The 10,862-nt window shown below is 36.3% G+C and overlaps 1 protein-coding gene across 1 annotated transcript; it reads right to left on the minus strand.

Annotated features, from left to right (window-relative positions):
* Positions 1–763: 763 nt before the first annotated feature.
* LOC130944320 (G-type lectin S-receptor-like serine/threonine-protein kinase At4g27290) lies at positions 764–4,531 on the minus strand. The gene is made up of 7 exons (XM_057872598.1): positions 3,148–4,531; positions 2,493–2,615; positions 2,251–2,411; positions 1,940–2,150; positions 1,613–1,850; positions 1,375–1,522; positions 764–1,180 (listed from the first exon to the last, which is right to left on the minus strand). The coding sequence occupies exons 1-7, from the start codon at positions 4,457–4,459 to the stop codon at positions 869–871; spliced, it is 2,505 nt and encodes an 834-aa protein (XP_057728581.1). The 5' UTR covers positions 4,460–4,531; the 3' UTR covers positions 764–868.
* Between the last annotated feature and the right edge of the window lie 6,331 nt (positions 4,532–10,862).

The raw sequence follows: 10,862 nt of genomic DNA on the forward strand, positions 1-10,862 counted from the left end.
CCTAATGGTGCAATTTTTATGGATCTTGGCAAGAGTAGTGTTTTGAATGAAGAAATGAGAAGAAAGTCACAAGGTACATCGACTACACATTCAGATGTTTTTTTTTTAGTCTAGAGGGAGAAACAAAAGTCGAGGTTCTAAAAGTAGAGATAAAAGTAAAAATTTTAAGGAAAGTATAAAAATATTGATTATCATCATTGTGGTCAAAAGGGACATGTGAAAAAATTTTGTTGGCAACTAAAGAAAGAGAAAGTCAAGGCAAGTAAAGACAAGAGCACAAATAAAGATGGTAGTAGCAATGAAGATAATGTCAATGTAACTCACGATGATTTTCTTTTTGTTGAGGAGTTTGAATTTATTAACCTTATTGATAATAGTACTAGTTTAAAGTTTTGAATATAATTTGAAATTGAATATTTAGAAGAAAAGAAATAGCAAATTCAAAAGGTAATAACATGCAGAAATAAAAAAGAAAAAGATTAAAAAAAACTCTAAAATATACTTCATCAAAATGCAGAAATAGAAAAGATGAAGATGGTAGTGGGTGTGATAGAGAGAAGAGTGGAGGAAGAGGTAATTTGGCACGTGTGACTTAGAGGTATGAGAGGGGAGGAGCGTGTGTGAATGAGTGAGGGTGATATTATTTTTTCAGTTTTTAAATTTTTGTATTTGTATAATAATAATAATAATAATAATAATAAAAACTAGCGTCACGAATTTTAGAAGAACGAAAAGGTTATCAAAACTTTTTGAAAGAAAGAAAGAAGGAAAGGAAGGAAATTACATAACTCCGAAATTAATTGGTCATGGTTACAGTACAAAGCCATTTAATCTGCTCTCATTTTGCTACACAATATATATGTACTCCCTAACGAGCTTCTACATTGGAGATACTTAATTCATTGACAGAAGCTAAATTACTCTTATTTGATGAAGAATACTCCTTATTAGAAGAAGAATATTCTCTAACAAATAGAGCCGGTTGTTTTGGCTTAGGCAAACCAATTTCACTACCTAACATCAAAATTACAGATGACATCTCTGGCCTGTCATGTGGATGCTGCTGCAGACACAGGAAACTAATATGAATGCAACGCAATACTTCAGAAGCATTACAAGATTCTTTCAGGTATTCACCAACCAAGTCCAATGGCCTCTCTTGTATCCACAAATTCCATGCCTATAAAAGAACACATCAAATTATGTGTCATTAATTCACAATGATGGTAAAATACAGAAATTATAACAGAATATTATTGCAGTTACTAGTCCTATAGTTTAAAAGTTTACAGCCAAGTTCTTCTATTGCATTGTTAATTGAAAGCGATAGTAAACAAAAAAGGAAATAATAACAATAATATATTTTGTACATACATGTCCAATAAGGCTTGTACTTTCTTTTTGATTGTGCTCTCTGTTTTTCCTTCCTGATATTATCTCCAACAGCAAAACACCAAAGCTAAACACGTCTGATTTTATTGAGAAGTTTCCATCTATCGCGTATTCTGGTGCTATGTATCCACTAACAAACAATATAAGATGAGAATTAAATACCATTATTAAGATATTCTAAATTATATAGTGAAAGTTAAGAAATGTTAAATGATCTTACTAAGTTCCAACCACCCGACGTGTAGAATCTGCAGTTTGGTCTCCTCCCAAAATTCTAGCTAATCCAAAGTCTGAGATTTTAGGATTCATCTCATCGTCTAGTAAAACATTACTTGCTTTAAGATCTCTATGAATTATTCTAAGTCTTGAATCTTGATGAAGATAAAGAAGACCTCTTGCAATCCCACAAATTATATGAAATCGTCTTGGCCAATCCAATACTGTTCTTTGTGTTTGATCTAGTAAGATATAAACACGAGTTAATATTGTCACAAATCCAAAATAAAGAGGATAATTTTAACATGAATCTGGAATCTAGATTTCTTACCAAATATAAAGAAATCCAAACTTTTATTAGGCATATATTCGTATATAAGTAATTTCTCTTCATTTTGAATGCAATATCCATGAAGCTTTACAAGATTACGATGCTGAAGTTTGGCTATCAAGGCAATTTCATTCTTAAATTCCTTGATCCCTTGTCCGGAACTAACTGAAAGTCTCTTAACTGCAATTCTTTGCCCATTTTCTAATGTTCCCTGCCATTTATCAATTTCAAATATTGTAAGAGACACAAGAGAATTTCATTTGTTATTCTAAGATTGTTAAAAAGAAAAGTGGCTTAATATGTCAAATTACCTTAAACACAGGTCCAAAACCACCTTCTCCAAGCTTATTTTTGTCTGAGAAGTTATCAGTGGAAGAAGCTATAACTGATAGGTCATATAATGGAACCTCTGGATCTTCCTCTTGTTCTTCCTTGGACTGATCCTTTAATGCTGCATTAGTCTCTACATGATCTTAAGACAAGTTATTAATTAATCTTAATTATAATAATTCAAGAAGTTACTTTATGCTCAAGAAAAGCAGAGAACTCTTACCTTTCAGAGTGGCCCTTTTTCGTCTTTTCCATATCAAACAGAATGCTAAGAGAAGGCCACATAATACGCCAACTGAGACTCCAACTCCAACTCCTATCTTGACCTTGCGTCCATTGTTTGAATCTTCAATGGTTTATTGTCAGCAGAGAACACAAACATTTATTCATGAGACAGTGAGAATGCCAGAAACCATGTGGCATAGTTCAAGATTAAACCATGGACCTCATTGTTTGTATAAAATCAAACACACCCTAGTCCTAACAGTGAGATAATTTATGTTGGGTACAAAGATCTTGCAAAAGGTAAGGTAAATTGACATGAGAATATGTATTATATATATATAACCGTAAGTATAAATGTAACTGGATCATAAAGTACACATAGCTCAAATGATATTTCAGCAAAAATACTTTGATTGCAAGATTTTATTAAATAATTTCTTTCGTTGTAACATTAATAAATACCCACTAGTATCTAAGCAGTACCAGTAATTTGTAAATTTTAAATTGTAAGTACTTATCAAGAGTCAAGTCAACCATTTATTAAGAGCACGCAAGCACCTAACCTTCAAAGGAGATAATCAAAGAAGCATTTATATAATAGAAACAGCAAATATGTTAGTCCATAAAATTAAAAGCTAAAATTAATGGCATACCTAACTCTGAAGCTGGCACTCTAATGTACAAATCTTGGCCTGCATCTGGTAAAATCCTCAAATCATAAAGATCACCAGACCACAAAGCACAGCCACTACCTTCACCTCTAATATCCGAATTCGTATAAGCCACACAAGAACAATTCCCCAAACATTTGGTTCTGCACTCATCAAGATTCATGCTCTCATTCAGGTACCAACAATTCACAGTATCAGGCACTTTCATCTTTTCATACTTCACAAACTTATCGCCTCCGCAATTCAGTGGCTTGTCGCGCAAGCAACCGTCAGATCGGTTCTGTCGATTCCATTCTTCCGGCGACTTGGGCCTAAACCCTCTCAAACAATCACATGCCTGAGCAGGCAACTTTGACAAATCACAGTTCCCATTGGGGCCGCAAACGCCGTATTGCTCGCAAAAATCTCGCGGCAGCGAGTTATAAACCTTCCATTCTTGCGAACCGTAGTCCCAAACCGAGTACTGACGCTTGTAAGAAGTTGCATCCAGCACCATTCTTGTTGGAACAGAGTTGTTAACAAGATGGAACATGAAGTAAACTTCATCCTCATTGGAAACATAAACATAATCGAAAGTTGGTTGGCGAATTCTGGTTGGCATGCTGCTGTAGACCAATCCATTCCACGGTCCACTGTCGAATTGTTTCTTTGATCCTGTTGTTTGTATTGGGTGTGGCCAGGTTGTAACTTCCATCATCCAAGTTAAGTTTCCCAGTGAAGGATCATCCACGGTTTTCCACACGGTCACGCGTCGATCCAGGCCGGTTTTCAAGTTCTTCCCTAGCTTCATCCCTGAAAGAAGCGTGTCAGAAGGGTAATCAAAACTCTGCCATAAATAGTTCTTTTCATTTTTATCATCTTGTTCTCTCAAAACAAGGTTCCCTGAGTCCAGTAGCTGAAGAACCGGATTCGAAGCGCGTCTTGACGGCGGTGTAGACCATATAACAGAGTTGTTCTGGAGGACGACAAGTGTGGTGCTGTTTTGTGTGGTGTTTATCTTCAAAACAGAAGGGATGTTTGTTGTGATTGGTTTCTCTCGGTTGGCGACCCATACCACGGTTTGAACCGGGAGATTGTTGTACCATATGCCGAGGTAGCGGTTTTTAGAGTTGTTAGGAGTGAAGAAACCAAGTTGGAAGGTTGTGTTGATGGAAAGTAAGGTTTGGTTTTCGGTTAGAGACTGGGAGTGAGTTATAGTGTTGTTTGCAGCACTGGTAAAGAGAAGGAGGTAGAAGAAGAAGAAGAAGAAGAAAGTGATGACGGAAATTGGCATATTAAAGAAAGAGTTTGCCATTGTATGTGGCCGCTATGAATGGGTGTTCATATTTTAAGGGATTACCAACCTTCCAACAAGGTTGATCATATTTTAAGACGTATAAGGTCCCAGAAAAGGACCTTACATTTCTCTAAATTGGAATACTATTCCTTCCTCTAGTAATATTAGTCTTCCTGTCAACTTCAAAGTGTTGTTTATACTTTATATACTAAGTGATGGAAAAACAATAAATTTTGATAATTTTTTAATATTTTTATATTTTATACTAAATAATTAATTTTAATGGTTAATTTTGATATTTTCGTAATATAATTGTAGGTAAAAATATGACTGTAGTTAATTTTATGTAAAGTTAATAATTAAGAGTTGTTAGATAAAAATTTAGTCAAATCAGTCAAATTATTTAATAACTCTCAATTATCAACTTTACATAAAGTTAATTTACCTGAATTTTTATCGTAATTATATCAAATTTATTTTTTACCAATGTCACCAAAAGTATATATATCACACCATGTTCACACTTGTACTCGTTATTTTGGTTGAGTTATGTATCTTTTTGGCTTTTAAAAACTTTTTTTTTTGAATAATATTATACGTATATTTTTTTTAATTAAATTTAATTAAGTTAATATAATATTAACAAAAATTATTTTTATTATTCTCGCACATCCACCCGCCTAAATTTATTATTTAATTTAATTGAATTTAATTCATAAAAAAAATTTATATGTATAGTAATTTCTTTTCTTTCTAATGAATTTACTTAAGAGTATAATAATATAAAATTTTTGAAGTTCTTAATATATTTAATTTAATAAAAATGTAAAAATATCTTTTTAATAATTTTTAATAAACTATTTTTTTATAATAATTTTAAAATGTTTTCTTAAAAGTTAAAACACATATTAACAGGATTTTTTAAATTCTTTTTAACATCTTACCCTAGTTAATACAACACATAAATTCTATGAAAAACAACCCAAATTTCCTTTGCAATTAATACAAAATTTTCCGTAAAACAATACATATTTTTTTTTTGAATAACAAAAAAAATCTACAAAGCCGTAAGATAGAAATTATATATCTACTCATATATCTTTGATCGTAATTATCGTATGCAATTCATATAAAAAGTATATATATTTTAATATTTCGTAAATTTGAACACAACTTTTAATTAGTATGTAAATTTACTACTTGTTTTGAGAGTTACCTGAAATCGAATTGATTGGGTTTGAATGTGTGGCCTAAACGTTGGAAAGAAGGGGTATTAGGTTGGTTAGTGTCCGTAACCGCCTTCTGAGTTGTTTGTTTTGAAAAATAGCGGGGTGGTACCTGCAAAGACATTCCGATACCTAAGTCAGTAAGGGGTTAAGCAGGTTTAGAGTGTATTGGAACTTAAGTTTACCTGAGGGTGTCAGTGTATTTATAAGAAAGGAACCAATCACCACCGTTGAAATAGTTCCACTTCTGATGGTGGATAAACGTGTCTTTATCTTAGGGTTGTTGGATCTCTCTTCTAGAAGTGGGTGGGAGATTTAAGGAGGCAGTTATTCACTTGGATAAGTGTTGACTGCTTGCTGGTGTCGACCCCGACTTCTTAGTGGAGGTCAGATAGTCAGTGAATGCCAACCTTTAGGATTGGGCCTCTTGTCTTGATTGGGCCTGGCTTATATTTTGAGCCAAGGTATGAACAGTACCCCTACCCGAATCCGATCTCTTAGTTACGAGTTGGATTCGAGTATCAGTTGAGCTCGGGAACGCTTAAGTCGATATTTCCTTTCAAGTCAGAAAACCGACGAGATTTTAGTTTTGAAACCGACGTGATTTTGAATTTTCAATCGTCGCATCTAATCAAACGTCGCGTCTGTTTGGCTTTTGCATTTACACGTGGAGGGGGGCGGTTACATTGGTAACGGCGCGTTCTTTTAATGACTGAACCGTTTTACGATTATGCCCCTAGCGTGTTATAAGTGCCCTTTGTCTCTTTCCATTCCTTCTTTTCGAGTTTTTGCCTTCGTACTTTCTTCCCTATTCGAAAGACCTTCATGCTCTGGTGCTAGCTGTTTTCGTTCCTGGGATTTTTAGTACTTTTGGTGTTTCTCTATTCTTGCTGTCAGTTTTTTTATCCAAGAAAGGTTAGTTTCTCCTTACCTTTACTCTTTATTTGGATTTCGTGGTACCTTTGTTGTATGATCAAGGAAGGATTTTTGAGTAGGTCCTTATAGCCCCTCTATTATCTGTGGTAGGAAACTTTAGATTTTTTTCTTTTTGCAAAAAAAAATCGTTTCCTCCAATGTGGTAAACTGTTTGAAAAGGGACTATCTTGTTCGAAAATTTGTTTTTGATGGTTTTCTACTTTTTCGAAAGTCTTTTTGGCTGTGACTGTTCTTCCCTTCCTTTTGTTCGAAAAGAATTGTTTTTTGGATTGGCTTTTGATGATGCCCTTTTTCTTTGTGTAATGTAAGTATATCTTCTTATATATTACATTTTCGAAAATGTTTTCCCAAATTCCTAAAGTCCTTTTGAGATGGGTAGATGCTTCTGTCCTCTTTGAAAACTCTATAGTGGATGACGTTTTTATAATTGAACTCCAGAAGCACCATAGGATTCGTAGTCTAGATACTAATGAACCCAAATATGAACTAGTAGCTCTGGACTCTAAAGATCGAGTTTGTTACGGGAGGATTAATGACTCTGACCCCCACTTCCTTTTCATGTATGATTGCCTCTTTACCTGTTTGGGGGTTTTCTTTCCTTTTTATGACTTTGATATGGAGATTTTATCCTACTGTCGAGTAGCTCCGACCCAACTCCACCCTAATTTCTGGGATTTTCTAAAAATATACCAACTTTTCAGCCAAGAACTTGACTTTCCGACTTCTTTAAAAATCTTTTTCTACCTTTTCCACTTGACAAAGCCTTTCAGTGCTAAAAGTAAACAACAGTGGGTGTCTTTTCGAGCTATCCAAGGTTGGAAGGTTTTTTTCATTTTTGACGAATTTTTTCATGATTTCAAAAAATTTTTCTTCATGGTCTAGGTTGTGGAAGGCCATCACCCTTTTTTCCTGAATGAAAATAATGAGCTCCAATTTTTTCTGTATTGGTTAGAGACTTCTTCTGTAGAAAAACATAGTTTGGTATATTTGAACGAGATAGAGGAGGCTGTGGTAGAGTTTTTTCGAGAGGCTTGTGGCCGGGCTCCAAACTTGGACACCAACAAATTTCTTCTTAGATCTCTGAGTTTTGTTAGGACTGAGCTAGGTAGTCTTTTGCTTTTTTGGTTTTGTACTTAATTTCATTTTTTTCCAACTTGCGTCAGTCTGCTTGCTCGTAACCGACTTGTATGCTAATTATCTTTACTTATTTTACCTTGAAGAAAAAATGAAGAAAAACGAGGCGACCTCTTACTAGAAGGTGCATGAGGCTAAAAGGAATGCTCACGCCAGGACTGGTGCACAGGAGATCGGGGCATCATCTACTCCCCCTCATCAGAGCTCGGTGCTGGGGACTTCTTCTCGGCCTCCCTTGGTAAATCTAATTCCTACTCCTCTCCTTCCTCCTTCTGCTCCTATCCCCCCAGTTCATCCCAAAAAGAAAAAAACGTAAGACTGTGAAAGCCAGCGCCTCTAGTGTTGGGGACGCGGGTTTTGATGGACCCAAGTTTTTGAGGAAGCACATCCTTCCCTATATCCAGATTGCTATGGATGATGCTGCTATTCATAATCATCTTCAAATTTTGATCCGAGGAGAAATTAGGATTACTGGGGTCTGTATCTCCCTTCTTAATATTCTTGACAAGACTCCCTTGAGTGCTACTCAACAATTTTTAGATAATCTTCAAGGGACGATTGTTATGTATCAGGAGGTAGAAAAAATGTTGCAGGAGGAGAATGATAGGCTGAAGGAGGAGCTTGCCCAGACCCGGGAGAGGGAAAAGCAACTAATGGGTCATTGTGCAATGGCTGATGGTCTGAAGGAAAAGGCTGAACAAAACTATGTTGGGGTCTTTTTGGCCAATCTTGATTTGAAAAAAGGGGTAGAGCTACTTCGGGAAAGTTATCAGGACTTGGAGGACTCCATCGTTGAAGGGACTGAAGAGGTGTTTAGGGTCCTGAAGGAGCAGGTCGGGGTTACTGCTCCCGACTTGGACCTATCACCTCTTCATCCCAATAAGATGGTCACTAATGGTGAGATAGTATTTTCTCCTTGTCCCGAGACTGATTCTGAGCCGAAGACGATGGGGCAACGTATCATTGAATCCCCCCCTTCGTGAGGTAGATATATTGTATTCTTCTGCGGCTCCCGAGTTGATTTCAGCTCCTGTTGCCGAAGAGATTCCACAGACCCCTCTAGCTTCTGTGGCTGAACCAGCCTCTTCTCCTGCCGATGACTCGAACCCTCTTCTTGATCCCAAGTGATGATATTTTTAAAGGCTCAACTTGTGGGTCCTTTTGTGAACTCTTTTTATTTGTTTCTATGTTTTTGCTGGTGGTTTTTTGACACTTGGTCCTTTTTCTAGGATCTTTAACGACAATATTTGTTTTGTTTGGTCCTTTTTTGATAGGGCCATTAACAAAGTAGTTGCTTTATTATTCACGTGGTGACGTTTTGTTTACTGTTTACTTGAAACTTTTGTTGAATGGTTTAAGGCTTTTCGTATAAAAAACCTTTTTTGTACCTTAGTTTTGTGAAGCTTTGAAAAACTTTTCTAAGATAGTTTAACTGTGGCTTTTGAGAAATTTTTTGTTAAGTAATCTCAATTTTGATTAGATTCTTTTGGGAATGTTGCCGCCTTTGACCTTTAATGGGCTTTCATATCTCTCGCTTTCCATTACTTTATTCGCTTACATTTCAACTTCACTGTGCTTATTGAACCGTTTTCATAACTTAGGTTATTCTTGCGATGCATTTAGTTTCGATCGGGCTTTCCGACTTATAAGTTGTTAGCTATATTGTTTCTGAGCTACTTATGATCAACTTTTATAACCTCTTTACACAGACTTGTATCTCGTCGCTTTATCTAGCCGACCATGTTAGGTCGGTCAATGGATTTTTACACTTTTTCGAGTTTAAGTCAGTGCATGTCGTAGAGTAACAATGAAATTTTTAAAGAGAAAGATAAAAAGTTAAAAGAGAGATATTATTACTAATGTGTTGTGGCTTTTACAAGGGTGCTTTTGCTACTAAGGGATTGAATTTTCTACCCTTAACCCTCGCTTTGATACCTCGTTAAAACCCCCTCCAGGAAACCCTTTTGGGGAAAAAAATCATGAAGTCAGAAAAAAGAGTACATTAGGGAGTGAGGTTCGCTTTTAGCTATAATATCTCTTCATGTTGCAAGATGCCACGACCTAGGAAGTTCGGAGCCTCCGGGGTCGGACACTCTATAATATCCCTTTCCCAATACCTTGACAATCTTATATGGTCCCTTCCAGTTTGCAGCGAGTTTCCCTTCTCCCGACTTGTTCACTCCGATGTCATTTCGGATGAGGACTAAGTCGTTGAAGGCAAAGCTTCTTCGAATGACCTTTTGGTTGTACCTTGTTGACATCCTTTGCTTTAACGTTGCTTCTCTTATCTGACCTTGTTCTCGGACTTCTGAGAGCAATTCGAGTTCCTCTTTGTCTGCTTGGATATTTCCAACCTCATTGTGAAATCTCACCCTTGGACTTTGCTCATTTACCTCTATGGGGATCATGGCTTCAATGCCATAAGCAAGTCAGAAAGGTGTTTCACCAGTAGTTGAATGAGGTGTGGTTCGGTAGTCCCATAGCACCTGAGGAAACTCTTTAGCCCAAGCTTCCTTTGCTTCTCAAAGCCTTTTCTTTAGCCCTGTCAATATAACTTTATTGGTAGCCTCTGCTTGTCCATTCGCTTGAGAATGCTCGACCGAGGTGAATTGATGCTTGATTTTCATGCTAGCCACCAAGCTTCTGAATGTAGAGTTAGTAAATTGTGTACCATTATCAGTTGTGATAATATGGGACTCCAAATTGAGTGATAATATTTTTGTACAGAAATTTTTGAATTCTCTGTGCTGTAATAGTAGCTAATGGCTCTGCTTCTATCCACTTAGTGAAGTAGTCTACTCCCACAATGAGAAACTTTACTTGTCCTAGCGTTTGAGAAAAAGGTCCAAGTAGGTCCAGTCCCCACTTTACACTAATGAGCTCTTATGGGGAGCAACGTGAAAATTTGCATGCATCTAACAAGGTTGACACTTTTTCACAAAGTCGGTGGCATCTCTTTATCGGGTTGGCCAGAAGAACCTAGCTCGGATTACTTTCCTGGCTAGGGATCTGGTTCCGAGATGGTTTTCGTATATGCCTTTGTGTATTTCTTTCAGGACTTCTGCTGTCTTAGAGGTCGGGACGCACTTCAACAATGGTATAGATATCACTCTTCTATAAAGGAC

This window comes from Arachis stenosperma, chromosome 8 (assembly GCF_014773155.1).
Source record: "Arachis stenosperma cultivar V10309 chromosome 8, arast.V10309.gnm1.PFL2, whole genome shotgun sequence".
Lineage (NCBI taxonomy): Eukaryota > Viridiplantae > Streptophyta > Magnoliopsida > Fabales > Fabaceae > Arachis > Arachis stenosperma.